The 17,715-nt window shown below is 47.4% G+C and overlaps 1 protein-coding gene across 6 annotated transcripts in view; it reads right to left on the reverse strand.

The window, feature by feature from the left end:
- C3H16orf62 (chromosome 3 C16orf62 homolog) overlaps positions 1–17,715 on the reverse strand; it is a 117,461-nt gene that overhangs the window by 64,496 nt on the left and 35,250 nt on the right. For all 6 annotated transcript variants that reach the window (XR_002342393.1, XR_002342394.1, XR_002342392.1 and 3 more), the window contains exons 9-12: positions 13,993–14,052; positions 6,237–6,333; positions 5,506–5,553; positions 3,272–3,365 (exon numbers count right to left, since the gene is read on the reverse strand). Coding sequence is in view for 3 of the 6 variants with exons in the window: in XM_021086527.1 (XP_020942186.1) it covers positions 3,272–3,365; positions 5,506–5,553; positions 6,237–6,333; positions 13,993–14,052 (299 nt within the window). In the remaining 3 variants the exon portion in view is untranslated. The remainder of the gene's footprint in view (positions 1–3,271; positions 3,366–5,505; positions 5,554–6,236; positions 6,334–13,992; positions 14,053–17,715) is intronic.

Below are 17,715 nucleotides of genomic sequence, written 5' to 3' on the forward strand. Positions count from 1 at the left end.
GCGGTAAATTCCAAGGGCAGCTCCAAGGGCTGTTGGGGGTGTTTCCAGGGACAAGCACAGAGATTTAAAACAAACCAGAAGAGAACACCAACAGCAGAGCCACTTTTACTGTGTTCTGGATTCTATTGTCTTTCCTTCCACTAATCACTTCGTAGAAAAGGCGATAATTACCTGTTAGGCGACAGCAAAAAAAAAAAGGCCCAGTGGACAAGCAGTGGGGAGGGAGCTGAGGGGGCCACGACTTAGGAGTTACTCACACTTGCCTTTAATAAAACAGCTTTGCGCTCCCCCCCACACACACACCCTGCCTGCTCACTGCCTTTGTGTTTTGTTCGCCTCTTCCCATTAGGCCAAGGGAGCAGCTTAGGAATCTGCGTGAGTCTGAAAGATGTCCACCTAGTGCTGGTTCAGTGTTGCTGGTTACTCGCAACTTCCATTCCCATGGACCCACTCTGAGCCGCATGGGGTGGGCACACGAGCCAGGCTCTTAGGAGGCATATCCCACCCCATGGCCACAGTGATTGGTCTAACCCTGGACAAGGGACCCAAGGTGATCCAGGCAGAATCAGCCCTGAAACTCTGGCTGGAACTACTGGGGAACAGGCACTCTGGCCACTGGTCTGAAGCCAAAAGGATGGGAGCCTTTCCGCCTCACAGAAAGAGAAAGCCACGGAGTCAAGGCACCCAGAGATGAGCAGAGCTGAGCAGGGATTGTGGAGACGGTTCCAGACCTGGCTCGGGGGCCCTGAATCGGCCATGCCTGCACCACCCCAGGCTCTTCAGAGGCACGGGCCAATAGATCCCTGCTTCTGCCTCAAAGTAGTGTGAACTGGGGTTTTGCCACTTGCAATTCAAAGAATCCTTATGAATGCACAGTGCTTGGGTTTTTTTGGCTGCACCTGTGGTATGCAGAAACTCCCTGGCTGGGGATCAAACCTGTGCCACAGCAGTGACCCCAGCCACACAGTGACAATACCAGAGCCTCAACTCACTAGGCTCCCCATCTCATTCTTTTTATATCAAAAGATTTCAGTAACCACCCAGCTGTGGGAACTGGTGCACTGCCTGGATTGGCACAAATGACTCCGATACAGCTCCCGTCATCACAGCTCATTTCTGGGGCGGGGGGCGGGGGTGTCTATACTCTCTCCTCATTGGCACTGAGTTTTCAAGTTGCATCTGCCATTAATAGGCAACCAATATCATCTTTCACCAGCTCATGTACCTTACTTCAAACTTTATAACTAAACAGGATTGCGAGGAATGGATACTCGCCCCGCACCGATTTCTTTTTAATAACTGTGTGTCAGAGACACAGTGCGATTCTAAATCTTTCCTACTCTACTGCTACTGACGTCAACGTGAGTTCAAGGAATGTGCTATGCCCTACAAGGGGCGAGGAGGCACACAGGGGTATTCTTACATCTTCCCCCGCAGGATCCAGCAGCGTTTTGCACACATTAGGCCATCAGCAAACAATGACGTGGAAGAAGCATTCAAGCTTCAAGATATTCCTAAGCTGAGGCTCTAGGAAACATATCTGATATTCCTGCATGAAAACTTCACGCCAAGTTTCAAACAGATGGCGATGCATAAACACTTTGGCCTCTGTTACTATGAGGGAGCAGGTGCCCTTAGAATGGAAAAGTTCTTTGCTTTCTTTCTCTCCTTCCTCCTTCCCTTCTTTCTTTCTTTCTTCCTCTCTCCATCTCTCTCTCTCTCTGTCTCTCTCTTTCTTTCTCTGCCAGCTACTCACGCTGAGGGCAATGACTGATTTCTTTGTGATGCTGGAGACCACAGGGCTTCTATCACAGGCTGGATGTCATGTAAAAGAAGCAGATCGAAGGTTATGCTCCCTGTCTTCTAATTTCCCAGGATTACTTATTAAGGACCACTAGCCAGGGGTGGAGGGTGGTCTCCAATGGTAGCGTTGTCCTCAAGGAAGAATGGGTTTCATCAGAACCCTCCAGAATGGGGACAATAACCCCTCTCTAAATGATACTGCTGGAACTAGCAAGAGGGACTCCTGCTGAGAGCAGAGAGAGGCGAAGGTCCCATATGACTTAAAGAAAAAAGACCTGTAAATTCTCCCTGGGGTGCACTTTTCATAATTGAAAGTCTTACTTAGCTTTTTTTTTTTGCTCTTTAAGGCCACACCTGCATATGGAGGTTCCCAGGCTAGGGATTGAATCAGAGCTACAGCTACTGACCTATACCACAGCCACAGCAACACGGGATCCAAGCTGAGTCTGTGACCTACACCACAGCTCACGGCAACACCAGATCCTTAACCCACTGAGCGAGGCCAGGGATCAAACCCAAAGCCTCATGGATTCATTTCTCCTGAGCCACGACAGGAACTCCTAGTTTTTTTGTGTATATATATATTTTTTTGATGGCAGAGTAGTATTTAAATTTTTTTATTATAATTGATTTACAATGTCTGTCAATTTCTCGTGTATGCTAAACTGACCCAGTCATACATATATACACATTCTTTTTCTCACATTATCCTCCATCGTGCTACATCACAAGTGATTAGATACATAGTTCCCTGGGCCATGCAGCAGGATCCCACTGCCCATCCACCCCAAATGCAAGAGTTGGCATCTCCTAACCCCAGACTCCCAGTCCATCCCACTCCCTCTCCCTCCCCCCTTGGCAAACACAAGTCTGTCCTCCGTGTCTTACTAGTTTTAAGTAGGAGCTTCACAGGGCTTTAAAGGAGAGAAAGGCTGAGTGATTTACAACCCTCACCCATCGGAGCAGCCCTGCAAAGCCAGGCGACACAGCCCCCACCGCCCGCCGTTGTCGCCAGGAGCGCCTCGCCCTGCCAGGCAGCCCGTGCCAACTCACACGCCGAGCCAACTCTTTAACATAGAGACCAAGAAACCAGTGAGACAAGTGAATTCAAAGACAAAGGGAGAGCAAGTTTCAAGTCAATGAAAAGCAACCTATCAGCCGAAAGGCCTTGGGAGCCTCCCTCCCAGCCAAGAAGGGAGAAACAATTAATTCTGAAAACCAGTTCATTGGTAAGAAGGTGACCTTAAATGCCCCCTAATTAGAGTGACTGCTAAGTGGGTCTACTTTGAAATTAATTTTTAAAAGGAACCCTACCGCTCAGTGGATTTCTGTGGACAAGCTGTGCCCTAAAATTAGCAGCTAATAAAGTCGTTCTTACAGTGACTTGTGAGGCAGCAGGGAGGCAGAAGCATCACCATTCGAGGAGAGGGGACACGGTCACACACGGGAGAGTGGGGATGGTGCTTACCCTGCACAGGTAGGCCCTGGCGTACACCGACACCAGCGGGTCCCCGATCCCCCGGATCATGCAGGTCAGCCTCGGCAGACACTCTGAGATCCCCCTGTTAGAGACGAAAAGACGGCACAGCGTCACATTCCGTGCTGGAACTCCGCTCATTTAGCTTCAAAATAAAAACGAACGGGCGTTCCCGTCGTGGCTCAGCTCTTAACCAACCCGACTAGGATCCATGAGCATGTGGGTTTGATCCCTGACCTCGCTCAGTGGGTTAAGAATCCGGAATCCGGCATTGCCGTGAGCTGCGGTGTAGGTCGCAGCTCGGATCCCACGTTGCTGTGGCTGTGGTGCAGACCGTTGGCTGCAGCTCCAATTGGACCCCAAGCCTGGGAACCTCCACATGCCACGGATGCAGCCCAAAGAAGCAAAAATAAATAAATAAATAAATACACAAACAAAAAAATGAATAAATAAATAAAATAAAAATGAAGCTCAACTTCCTCCACTGAAGGGGGAAAAAAAAAAACAGTTTCAGGAATAAATCAAGGTCAAAGCTTGAGTGTTGGAAGGCTATGTAATGAGAGTCTTTCTCTCGGGACACAATTCATTCTTTGAATGGTTTCTCTTCTCTTTACCATGTGCTCAGTGCTGGGGTCTCGCTACTTTTTTCCTCCTTGAGGTTACATTAGTTTTACTAATTTAATAATTTTTGTCTCCCAATTATTTTCCAGCGACTGGTCGCTCCGTGACCGTGTGGACCCATCTGCCATGTCTGGATTCCCCTGACACTGATTCCCTGCCCTGGGCCCCGCGCTTCCTAGCACGGGACACCCGGCACCTCGGGCCACATCCGCTCCCCCATCAATGGGAACTGTGACTTACTTCTCCTGCCGCCTGGGATTTCCATCTGCCTGTGGCATCATTTGCCCCCCGTTAGTGGGGCAAAATAACTGTTTCGTCTACACGGCGTTATCTCCCCTATGCTCCACCAGGCATCTCTGGGTCCCAAGTAAACCCACTTGGGACACATTCTAAATCCAACCTAATTACTCCTCAGAGCACTGGGAGGCAGCCCGGGGCTTCGAGGAGCTGATTATCCACATGCTGTCCAACACTGCTCGGTACTGCACCAGCCCCTCGGAGAGCAGATCTCATTTCTCCGGCTCTGCAAACTCCTTTCCAAACAACGTCCAAGGTGAACCGGAGTAGCAGAGAGCTTAGGGGCAAAGGCTTTTGCTTCTGGCATCTTTGTCCTCATCACCCTGGACAGCAGCCAACAAACACTGAGTGAGGGCCCACGGCTGCGGCGCTCACTGGGGTGTGGGCAGCTCAATGGACCCTCGAAGACCCCTTCTCAGGGCCCTGTTCATGCAGGGGGAGAGCGGGGGTCAGAGACGCTAAGTAACTTTCTCAAGACTACATGGCTAATAACAGCAGAGCTAGGACTGAAATACAAGGGAGCAGGAGCTCCCGCCGTGGCGCAGAGGAAGTGAATTCAACTAGTGTGCATGAAGATATGATTCGACCCCTGGCCTCGCTCAGTGGGCTAAGGATCTGGCATTGCCAGGAGCGGTGGTGTGGGCCACAGAAAAGGCTCAGATCCTACATTGCTGTGGCTGTGGCAGAGGCCAGCAGCTGGAGCTCTGATTCAACCCCTAGCCCGGGAACCTCCATATGGCTCAAATGTGGCCCTAAAAAGCAGGGGGAAAAAAAAAAAAAACCTACAAAAAAGGCACATAACCAATCTTCTATGAGCTGCTCAACCAACCTCTCCCCGCTAGAGTTGTCTTCTCTGTAAGATGGAGAGTAAAATGCCATCTCTGGAGTTCCCGTTGTAGCTCAGCGGGTTGTCTCTGTGAGGACGCAGGTTCGATCCCTGGCCCCACTCAGTGGGTTAAGGATCTGGCATTGCCATAAGCTGCAATGTAGACTGAAGATGTGGCTCGAATCTGGTGTTACTGTGGCTGTGGTATAGGCCATAGCTGCAGCTCTGATTCAATCCCTGGCCTGGGAACTTCCATGTGCCGCAGGAGGAGCCCTAAAAAAAATAAAATAAATTAAGCTACCTCTACTTCATTAAGTTTTCCTTTGGTCTGAATAAGAAAATGGATGGAAGGTGCTTAAAACACCAGTACTCACAGAATGACAGCTACTATTACGTTGCCACTAGCGTGTGGTGTGTGCGTGCATGTGTGTGAGAGAATTTTTGGAAATGTGTGGTTCTGGACATTTAAGAAGAGCCTTACGTTTTGGAGAGGAACTTGTTACACTTCAGGATGGATGCTTCCACGTAACTACAAACACATTCCGTTAAGGAAGACATTTTCCAGATGGCCTGTCCCCTCCGGGGAAAAGCCTCAACTATTCATGAAAAGAACGAGGTGTGTCCTCAGGACAGGGGGCCACGGTGGCTCTCAGCAACCCAGCGAATTAAATTAGCTGGTGGCTTGTGGTTTCTACATCTGCTTTGCAAGGTCTTAGCCTCATTTAAAATAAAATTTGGAAAATGTTACACGCTAGTTCATAGCGGCGTGCTGAAATCTGAACTGGGTCTGCAGCATTTCGAATCGAGGCTTTAGGGGAAAGGATGAAACTTGCAGAACTAAGATTCCATCTGTGTCACATTCTCGGTCCTTCAACACTGGCGTTTGTGCCGAGAAGCTTGATCCCGTTCAAGTTCTTGGAACCAGAGAAAACACATAAAGATACAGCATCGTAATTGAGAAAATTAATGTGGAAATATTCCTTAGGGAAATGAAAGCCTGGTACATGGCATCATAGTCAAAATTTAAAAAAAAAAAAAAAATACAGAACCAGAGCCCAGGGGCTTCTTGGACAAGGTGGCTGGCCCCGTACTTGCAGGGACTGAACTTTCGACAGGAATTTCAGGGCATCCCATCACATGGCTTCCATTGAACAGTGCAACGCTTGCAGCCGGTCTTTAAAATCATCAGACAACAACAACAAAAAAGGATACAATCTCGGAATCAGTTCCCTGATGGAAGCAATCTTGAAAAACCAATTTAAGCATGTTTCTTTGGCTGTGTCATTTACATTCTCTGGAGAGAAGTGATCTGTAATACAGAAATAAGCCCCATCAGCCTTCCTCATTCTTGGGATCTGTTACAGCTGCTCTTAGTCCTGGGATAGGAAAATATTACGGCGGAGCAGAATTAGGGGTGGGGCACCCAGTCCTGTGTCTTTCCTTCCAAATAGCGTTATTACTATTAGGAAACTCTTGGTGACCATGAGCTCACACACAGGGGCTTTCGAAGAGCCAGGCCCTGTTCAGAGGGTGTTCCAGATGTCAGCTCACCTAATCCCCACAAGAGCCCTCTAAGTTATGCACTTTCATTGTTCTCTCTTTTTTTTCGGGGGGGGGGTGTCTTTGTCTTTTTAGAGCTGCACCCGCGGCATATGGAGGTTCCCAGGCTAGGGATCAAATCAGAGCTACAGCTGCCAGCCTACACCATAGCCACAGCCACTTGGGATCCGAGCCGCATCCGCAACCTACACCACAGCTCATGCCAACACCGGATCCTTAACCCACTGATCGAGGCCAGGGACCGAACCCACAACCTCATGGATCCTAGTTGGGTTTGTTCACCACTGAGCCACAACGGGAAGTCCTATTGTTCTCTTTTATAGAACCAGAGGCCGAGGCACAGAGACGTTTAGAGACTTGCCCAGGGCACACAGAAAGCTGGACTTCAACTCAAGCAGTTTGGCTCCTCAGAAGATCCTCTTAGCCACTGCCTCTAATTTAATCCAGAGGTTCTTGGTGTCCCCACCAGTAACTGATGATACTATGGAGTATCGGGCCCAGATGCCTGAGGAACCTGCAACGCTAACATGAACTATGATGGAAGTTTGTGCTCTAAATATCACATGGTGAGCTCCCATCATGGTGCAGAGGAAACGAATCCAACTAGGAACCATGAGGTTGTGGGTCTGACCCCTGGCCTCGCTCAGTGGGTTAAGGATTCCACTGTTTGCCATGAGCTGTGGTGTAGGTCGAAGACGTAGCTTGGATCCTGAGTGGCTGTGGCTGTGGTGTAGGCCGGTGGCTGCAGCTCCCATTCGACCCCTAGCCTGGGAACCTCCATATGCTGCAGGTGCAGCTCTAAAAAGTAAAAAATAAAAACAAGTAAATATCACATGGACCAGACATTGAAACCAAGACCCTGAGGTGAGAAACTAGACAGAGGGAGGCTGCCAGCTCTATACGGGCACAAGGACTTGAGTCACCTTGTGGTTAAGCTGCCACTTTCCCCCATTATCCGTTCCCTCTTTAATAATAGAACTTACATTTTCTGCTGGGCACAGGGCCACCCATGCAGCTCTGTGTGCCCTGGGCTCAAGTTCTGCTTCCAGGATATAAACAGAAATGCAATGTCTGGGAATTTGCTGTAAGGGAAGGGGCTTGACCTCCACTCTTTCTTCCTTCCTGCTGGCCGGAATGCAGATGCAATGGCTGGAACCTCCACTACCATCCTGAACCACAAGAGTGAGACAGAACCTGGGATGGCTGGCACCACGAGCTGGCTGCTCTGCTAGCCCTGATCTTTTTTGTTGTGATTTTGAGTTTTCTGGCACTGCCAACCAGGCCCAAGCATGACATACATCTTAATAAGGAATGGAAGAGGGTATGAAAAAAAAGAAAACAAAAACGAACACAAAATCTGGTCAACACCAATAAGGCCCTTGTTGACTTCCCACTGCGAAAATGATTTCTTCTAAACATGGGAGCCTGATTCCACCACTCGATGTGCTTTTATACTCGTAGGATTCAATCAAAATGGGAGTAATTAATTACTTTTTTTTTTTTTTGCCGTAGCCACAGCATGCAGACGTTCCTGGGTCAGGGCTTGAACCCATGTCACAGCAGTGACCCAAGCTACAGCAGTGACAATGCCAGATCATTAACCCGCTGAGCTACCAGGGAACTCCTACTTTCGAACACAGACAATGAATGTTAGCTTGTTGGTCTCATCTTGTTGTCCAGTGGGTCATTTCTGTCCCTGCTTCTACTTTCTGCTACTTGGTGGCACACCATGAAGGTGATCAAAATACCTGTGGAATCAGCCAAAAGATAAAATTCTAGGTATCTCACTAGCAGAGAACAGTCATTTATCACAAGTGCAGATACTAGGGAATTGCAATCTCAAGTATTTACCTGTTTTTAGATGTTCTGGCATGCTTCATTCATTTGAAAATTTTTCACTTGCCATTTTAAAAAGGAAGGGAAATTACCATTTTTCCCTTTCCTGGTCTGAACCAGTGCACTTAAAAGTAACTTTCTTTCAAGTTCTAAGAGATCCAGACCAGAAAAGATAAGAGTTATTCTTAAATCCATTTTGTCAGTCTTGCCTTTTGGAAAAGGGAGGGGAGGAGTTAATTTCCCTTCCTTTGACTGAAACGTGTGCCTTAAGACCCAAAAGCAAAAATAAGTCTCTAAGGTCATTTAATAAAATCCCTCACTTTTCAGTCGAGGGAATGCAGGTGCAGAAAGGGGTGAGACGACAGTGATTCAGGCTGCCCGAGAGAGCCGGACATCACACTTAAAGGCAGGTGGCCCCGTGTGTACACACTGACTACAAGCTACACAATAATCTGCAGATACAATTGAGAAGCTTTAGGCTTTTCTGTCAGCTGAAGGAATAATTGAGGAAAAAGATTATGTTATTCAGGACTTTAAAAAAAATTTTTTTTTTTTTTGTCTTTTTAGGGCCACACCTGCGGCATATGGAGGTTCCCAGGTTAGGGGTCCAATCAGAACTGTAGCCACCAGAGCCACAGCAACGCAGGATCCGAGCCACATCTGTGACCTACACCACAGCTCATGGCAACGCTGGATCCTTAACCCACAGAGCGAGGCCAGGGATCAAACCCACATCCTCACGGATGAGAGTTGGGTTCATTCACTGCTGAGCCACGACGGGAACTCGAGAACTTTAAAATTTTATAGAAAAAGTAAATGAATAAAACTGGAAGGAAAAAAATGTTACAGCAAACTCAATCTTACATTCCTTTACTTCATCTGCTCCACATGAATGTTTCAGGCTCTGGGGAGCTAAGAGTACATAAGAGAGACCCTGCCCTCAGGAAGCTCACATTCCAGTGGGGAAAGCAGCACTGTCAACACAGAAAAGAATAAGCAGGCAAACAAATAAGATAATATCGAACAGCAGTCAACACCACGAAAGATAAAAAACTAGGTATAGCAAAGAGTGTTAGGTTAGTTTCATGAAATAGGGTGATGGTCAGAGAAGGCTCCTGCAGATGCAGCACTTGAGCCAAGCCCTGAATTATAAAAAAGGAGCCAACCATGCTCAGATGTGGAGGAAATACATTCCCAGAGGCAGAAACAGCATGTGCAAAGGCCCTGCGGCAGGTAGGACCTCTGGTGCGGTCAAAGAATGGGAAAGGGAGCCACACTGGTGAGGGCAGGAAGGGAGAAACGGCTATCACAACCATAGTCATGCAGGGTTGTGGTCCTGGTGAGGCGTCCGAGGGGTTTTTATAAGTGTGACAGAAACTCCCCGGAGCATCCTGAGTGGAAGAATGACATGCCATGACGCTATTTTTACTTCAGCACTGGGGCTGCTACATGGAGAATGAATTCCGCGCTTGGAAACTAACTCCAAAGAGACTCTGATGTAACAAAGGGCAGAGAGATTTTCTTCTGGCTCCCTCTTATTTATCTTTCATGGTGCTTCTTTTTTCAACCCTGAGTTCTGTGGCTATTTTAGGAGAAGGGAGGAGACCAGTGAGTCTAGTCCTCTTTCATTTGCCAAGTCGCTACCCTGGCAGTGAGAGGTGTCTTTACATAACAGTGCTTATAGGGGGGACTGAAAGGCCAGGTCAGTTAAGGATGCTGCTTAGCCAGATGCAGCCTACATCAGCCACGGGGAAAGGAAGACAGCGAGGCCCACGGGTGATGATGAAAACCACCACACAATAAACCCACGTTCCTTCTCCCAAGATGGAAACAAAATTGCTTTATCCCTTGGAATACATCATCGCCTCACTCAGAGGCTGGATTAGGAAACGTTGGGGAAAAAATGACCACATCTAGTAGCATGTACTTTCCGTGAACCCAAAGGGCACTGGTATCTTTCTGAGCTCATAAGAGATCAGCTTTAGTTAAAAGTCCTGAAGGTAAAGGGCTCAAATACTAAGTTCACCATCTGAATGTGATTCAAATGGAAAGAATGAGTTCATATGCCGCCGGACTTCTCTCTCTGAATAATTTCTTTTGCAGAATGCTGCACAGTAGATTTCAAAAGCTTACTTCACAATTATTATTAAGAGTTGCCCCAGAGTTCCCGCTGTGGCTTGGTGGTAATGAACCTGACTAGTAACCATGAGGACCTGGGTTTGATCCCTGGCCTCGCTCAGTGGGTTGAGGATTCGGTGTTGCCGTGAACTGTGGTGTAGGCTGCAGATGCGGCTTGGATCTGGCGTTGCTGTGGCTGTGGAGTAGGCTGGCAGCTATAGGGAGCTTCCATATGCTATGGGTAAGGCCCTAAAAAAAAAAAAAAAAAAAAGTCATCCCAAGATTACTGATGTTTTTGAGCAAAGTTTGCCCCTTTCCCTTTCAGGTTCTTGGAAATGGAAAGAACACATGCAGATTTTATCTGCAAGGGGGAAAATAAAATTATTTTCAAGAAAACAGAAGCCTGGTTTGCATCACTCAAGGTTAAAAAAAAAAAAAAAAAAAAAGGTTAGAAAACCCCTACCTAGGTTTAATTCTGTCTGCAAACTGTAGAGTTTATAGGTACCAGGATAGTACATGGAAGAAAAGCTGACAAGGGTAGTTAAAACATATGTAGGGAGGGAAGAATTTAGTGATAAACATGCTAATATATTTAGACAAGAACTAAAAGTGAACATGAAAATAGTCTTATTTTTTTTGGCTGCACCCACAGTAAGTGGAAGTTCCTAGGCTAGGAACTGAACCCACGCCACAACTGCAACCTGCGCCAAAATTATGGTGATATCAGGTCCTTAACCCGCTGTGCCACAGGGGAACTTCCAAAAATAGCCTTTTATTTTGAACTTTCATAGTTTAGGTAGAGAGAAAGTTACCAGTAATTTTTCCTTAACTGGCCCTAAAATGCTGTTTAGTAGTTAGCGAAAACTGAGAGGGAGGAAAATTATTGTAGTCAATGCAAACACAAATGCCTCTGGGGGCCAGGCAGAGATTATAAATAGTTTTAAGTAGTTAGGTATACAGCATTAGGAAGAAGTAGGACCTATATCAAACAGCATTTTTAAAACTACTATTACAGGCAAAGAAAACCCCTACCTAGGTTTAATTTTGTCTGCAGACTGTAGAGTTTACAGGTGCCAGGATAGTACATGGAAGAAAAGCTGACAAGAGTATAGTTAAAACGTATGTTGCCCAATTTCCCAAATCCCCAGGCAGAGAGAGGAGGCCCTTCCATTCAGGCCCCTGAGAAGCCTAGAACAGGGGAGGAGCTGTTAAAACACATCACAGGTGTGGAGTTCCCCCTGTAGTGCAGCAGATAAGGAGCCAGTGTTGTCTGGGCAGCGGCTCGAGTTGCTGCTGAGGCACTGGTTCGATCCTCAGCCCTGGGCAGAGGGTTCAGGATCTGGCATTGCATCAGCTGCGGCTCAGACCCAATCTGTGGCCTGGGAACTTCCATAAGCCATGGGTATGGTCTTTCTTTCTCTCTCTCTCTCTCTCTCTCTCTCTCTCTATATATATATACATATATATAATATATATACACACACATATCTCCATCAATCACAGGTATGATGTGGTGGAAGGAAGGTCTAGGGTGCTATCCAGTAGAAATACTGTGTGAACCATATTCAAAAAGGTAAAACAAAACAGGTGAAATTTTAACAATATACTTCATTTAGCCCAATTCATTTAAAATAGCATTTCAACAGGTAAGCAACGTAAAAATTAGAGTGATCCTTTATGGTCTTTTATTTAAGTCTCTGAAATACAGTATATATGTTTATACTCAGAGCACATCTCAGTTTGGACTGGCCACCTCTCTATGCTCAAGAGCCCCACGTGACCAGTGGCCACTGTACCGGACAGTGCAGGGCCAGCGCTCAGAGCCAGGCTCTCCTTAAGTCGTGGCAGGGCATGGTAGGCCCGATTCCTCCCTGCTGGGTTTGCCTGCCTAGGGTGAGACAGGATGATTCCCGAGAGCTTTTCCAGTCCTAAAGGTCTGTAGAGTTTGGTCGTTCTGAGAAACATGCACATTAAATCACTTTGACAATGTAGACAGATGGAACAATGCAGCAAGATGGGAGGAAAGTAAAAAAAGAAAGGAAACAGAAAGAAAGAGACAGAGACAGAGAGAGACAGGAAGTGAAAGAAAGAAAAAGAAAGATTAAAAAAGACAGGCAGGCATTCCAGTCGTGGTGCAGGAGAAATGAATCCAACTAGGAACCATGAGGTTGAGGGTTCGATCCCTGGCCTCACTCAGCGGGTTAAGGATCCAGCGTTGCCATGAGCTGTGGTGTAGGTCACAGATGAGACTTGGATCTGATGTTGCTGTGGCTGTGGTGTAGGCTGGCGGCTACAGTTCTGATTCAACCCCTAGCCTGGGAACCTCCGTATGCTGCGGGTGAGGCCCTAAAAAGCGAAAAAAAAAAAAAAAAAAAAAGATAGATAAACAGACAAAAAGAGGTCAAATTATGGGTTGCCATCACTGATGTCATTTCTTCAGCCTTCAGGGAAATGCTGCTGCTAGAAGCAGAAATCGGTGGCGTGGAGAGGGGGTGAGCTTGCTGTTCTAACTTGCACAGATAAGTCCGCCTCCTCTGAGCACCGCTAGGAACTTGAAAGGAGAAATCAGAGGGAAAGGGCACTGCGACTGAGGGTTCCAGATTGCCGGCCTCCTCAGCATCATTTATAGGACAAAGGACTCTACCCGTGCTCTCGTTGTCTCATTCTAACCTCCTAAGAGCTTAAAACTGGGTGGCAATAAATGGAATGCAAACATCACTGGGGCAGAGACTGTAGATTCAAAGCATCTATCATGACTGATTTATTTGACACTTCTTTAATATATATATATATATATATATATATATATATATATATATATATATAAAGTTGGGTTTGTAAAGCAATTTGCTTCTTAGGAAAGACAGGAAAAATACTAAAATCTCAGTAGGCATAAAGGTTCAGCTGAATCTGACTGTTATATCTTTCCATGCCTGCAGATTCACATGACTTGCTCAAATCCCTAGTTTGTTTAAAAACCTCATGCTTGGAAGACAAAGGATCAGAAATCTGTAAAGACATTTCTTTGATGTTTAACACAGCACACAAAAAAAAATTTTTTTAACTTTATTTCGGGTCTCAATAAATCCTGCCTTGATATAAACTTTCTAACCCTTGGAGTTCCCATCGTGGCGCAGTGGTTAATGAATCCAACTAGGAACCATGAGGTTGCAGGTTCAGTCCCTGCCCTTGCTCAGTGGGTTAACGATCCGGCGTTGCCGTGAGCTGTGGTATAGGTTGCAGATGCGGCTCGGATCCCGCGTTGCTGTGGCTCTGGCGTAGGCCGGTGGCTACAGCTCCGATTGGACCCCTAGCCTGGGAACCTCCATATGCCGTGGGAGCGGCCCAAGAAATAGCAAAAAGACAAAAAAAAAAAAAAAACCCAAAAAAAAAAACAACTTTCTAATCCTGACTCTAGGGCGGAATCAAGTCCAGGGAGCAGCTATGACGTTACCTGGTAAGACGCTGCGGTTATCCACACACATGGAAAAGATTCGCTCGTACACCAGCTTTCCTGGGGAGAAAAGGACATACGGTGTCAGCCTCACGCTCCTCATGAGCAAAAACCCTAAATTAATGTGCGTTAATTAGAGACACACAGGTGACCTCGCCCAAATGAGCTCCAACTGGTGACAGTATGCTGCCACCTAGTGGGACAAAGTTGTAGCCATGACTCAATTTCAGGTTTTTTAATTCAAAGAGGGGACTTTTATTTTCTGTGAGAGGCAGAAAAGTGACCTCATCAAGAAATGACAGGAGTTCTGGTTGTGGCACAGTGGAAATGAATCCGACTAGCATCCATAAGAATTCGGGTTTGATCCCTGGCCTCGCTCGGTGGGCTAAGGTTCCAGTTGCCATGAACTGTGGTGTAGGTTGCAGACGCTGCTCAGATCCAGCATTGCTGTGGCTGTGGCTGTGGTGCTGGCCAGCAGCTGTAGCTCTGATCTGACCCCTAACCTGGGTACTTCCATATGCCATGGGTGCGGCCCGCAAAAAAAAAGAAATAGAAATGACGGAATTCAGGTTTCCATGGAGAAAGCCAGTCAAGCTAAGAGAGGCCCTCCTGCAGCGTGGGCTACTTACAATTACAGTCACCTAAAGACACTTGCCAAAAATATTCCTTCCTGGGGTCCACCTCAGAGGCAGTGAAAAAAGAATATTTTGGGGGTCGAGGACTAGAAATATAAATTTTGAATAACCTTGCTAGGAAGTTGTTATATATGCTCAAGTGTGGGAGAACTATTTTTTTTTTCCTTTGGCTGTGCCCACAGCATATGGAAGTTCCTGGACCAGGGATCAGACCCATGACCTGAGCTGCTGCAGTGATAATACCGGATCCTTAACGTTCTTCACCAAAAGGGAATTCCAAGTGTGAGAACTAGTGATTTAGGCAGGTACGTACCATGGGTCTCTGCGCTAAAAATGACCTCAGGAGTGGGAATCTCTAGAAACTGCCCAGAGCCTCCGTCTTCCCTTCTAAACCAGGGGTTCTCAGCTTTGGCCAAACACTCAGAGCACCTGGGGCACTGAGGCCCACGTCTACCCTCAGAGGGTCCAGTGTACATGGTCTGGGGTGCAGCCGGATCATCGGAAGTGTTCTCAAAGCCCCCCAGGTGTGCAGGTGAGCTTCGGGACTACTGCCCCCAACTCTGGATTCAATTTAGAGGTTCCCAGGAAACCTCAGGGATCAAGCCCCGGTTTCTCAAAGCCACTCGCCTTTGTCCTCCTGGCAGGAAGTGTTTGGTTACCTGCAGTCTCAGGCTCCCCATGGCAGCCACACCTGCTGCCGAAAGAGGCCTCCTCTGGGATGACCCCAGAACCCCCAGCACTGGGACGACAGGCAGTTTACCTTGGCCATGACACAGCACAGCAAGTCACTAACTTCTCACACCCCCAAGGGTGTGTGGACCCGGCATACAAGAACGCAATGTCTGGAGTTCCCATGGTGGCACAGCAGAAACTAATCCGACTAGGAACCATGAGGTTGTGGGTTCGATCCCTGGCCTCACTCAGTGGGTTAAGGATCCTGAGTTGCCGTGAGCTGTGGTGTAGGTCGCAGACACGACTCAGATCTGGCGTTGCTATGGCTGTGGTGTAGGCGGCGGAAACAGCTCCGATTAGACCCCTGGCCTGGGAACCTCCAAATGCCACGGGTGTGGCCCTAAAAAGACAAAAAAAAAAAAAAAAAAAAGTGAGAGAGAATGCAATATCTTTGCTTCCTTCAGTGTGCCATCTCTCTAAAACTGGCTTTTTTTTTTTTTTTTTTTTTTTTGCTTTTTTAGGGCCATACCTGCAGCATACAGAAGTGCCCACCACAGCCACAGCAAGGCAGGATCCGAGCCGCATTTGTGACCTAAACCACAGCTCATGGCAATGTCAGTCCTTAACCCACTGGGCAAGGCCAGAAATCGAACCTGCATCCTCATGGATCCTAGTCAGACCCGTTAACCACAAAGCCACAAAGGGAGCTCCTCTAAAACTAGCTCTTTTAAAAAAACAGGAAAATCAAGAAATAGCAACAACAACAACAACAAAAAGACAAAAAAAAAAAAAAAAAAAAAAAAAGGAGTTCCCGTCGTGGCGCAGTGGTTAACGAATCCGACTAGGAACCATGAGGTTGCGGGTTCGGTCCCTGCCCTTGCTCAGTGGGTTGATGATCCGGCGTTGCCGTGAGCTGTGGTGTAGGTTGCAGACGCGGCTCGGATCCCGTGTTGCTGTGGCTCTGGCGTAGGCCGGTGGCTACAGCTCCAATTAGACCCCTAGCCTGGGAACCTCCATATGCCGCGGGAGCGGCCCAAGAAATAGCAACAACAACAACAAAAAGACAAAAAAAAAAAAAAAAAAAAACAGGAAGACATAATTTCTCCACAGTTCCCTTGTGGCTCAGCAGAGTAAGGATCAGCCTTTTCACTGCAGTGTCTTGGGTTGCTACTGTGGCATGGGTTTCATCTCTGGCCCAGGAATTTTCATGGGCCTCAGGCGCAGCCAAAAATTTTTTTTTTAGTTTTTAAAAAGAGAAAACACAATTTCTATATTTCACTTTCATATTCTAAGACGCCTTTAACTAAAGAATCTTTTTTTTTTTTTTCTTTGTCTTTTGTCTTTTTAGGGCCACACCCATGGCACATGGAGGTTCCCAGGCCAGGGGTCGAATCCGAGCTGCAGTTGCCAGCCTACATCACAGCTCGTGGGATTCAAGCCATGTCTGCGATCTACACCACAGCTCACGGATCCTTAATCCACTGAGCAAGGCCAGGAATCGAACCTGCATCCTCAAGGATACTAGTCAGGTTCGTGAACCACTGGGCCACGACACGATGGGAAGTCCTAGAGAATCATTTTTGACCAAAGGAGTTTGGTGATATTTTTCTTTGTTGAGTCAGTGGCCAACTATTTTGAGAAATAATACCTGATCCTAGATTTATTTCCCTTCTTGGTAATTTCTTATAAATCAAGGACCCTAAAATAGATCGATGACAACAGCTAATGTTTTCGGAGCACCGCCCTTTGTGCCAGGCACGGTTCCAAGTTGGTTACACTGATCCTGCAAGGAACACACCATACGCTTCCTACATATTCTCTCACTGAATTCTTCCGCATGAAATCCCCAGAGGCAGGGTCTGTGAGGCCCACTGCTCCAGGGAAGAAATCAAGGCTCAAGTTCACACAACCCTGGCGGAGGAGAGACAAGGAATGAAGGTGGGGAGACACCAGAGCCCCAGCCCTGTGCTGCCTCCAGGGAAATCCCATCAAAAGTGCAGCTATGCCTGTGTGCTACAGATGCCCGGGGCCGCTCCCCACATCCCTGCCCAACACGAGGCTCCACCCTTGACCACCAAACCCCTGCTCCCCTGCAGACACACCCTCCTGCGGAGCGCAGTAACAGCGACGCACGCCCGATGGACCTCAGCACTCCAAGCTGCCACCCATGCAAAGCCAGTCTCGCTCCATTTTTATTTCATTTTATTTTGCTTTTTTAGGGCCGCACCCACAGCATATGAAGGTTCCCAGGCTACAGATCAATTGGAGCTGCAGCTGCCAGTCTACACAACGACCACGGCCATGGCCACAGCAACACCAGATCTGAGTGGTTTCTGCAACCTATACCACAGCTCACGGCAAAGACAGATCCTTAACCCACTGAGCGAGGCCAGGGATCAAACCCGCAACCTCAGGT

Source organism: Sus scrofa, chromosome 3 (assembly GCF_000003025.6).
Source record: "Sus scrofa isolate TJ Tabasco breed Duroc chromosome 3, Sscrofa11.1, whole genome shotgun sequence".
In the NCBI taxonomy this organism is placed as follows: Eukaryota; Metazoa; Chordata; class Mammalia; order Artiodactyla; family Suidae; genus Sus; species Sus scrofa.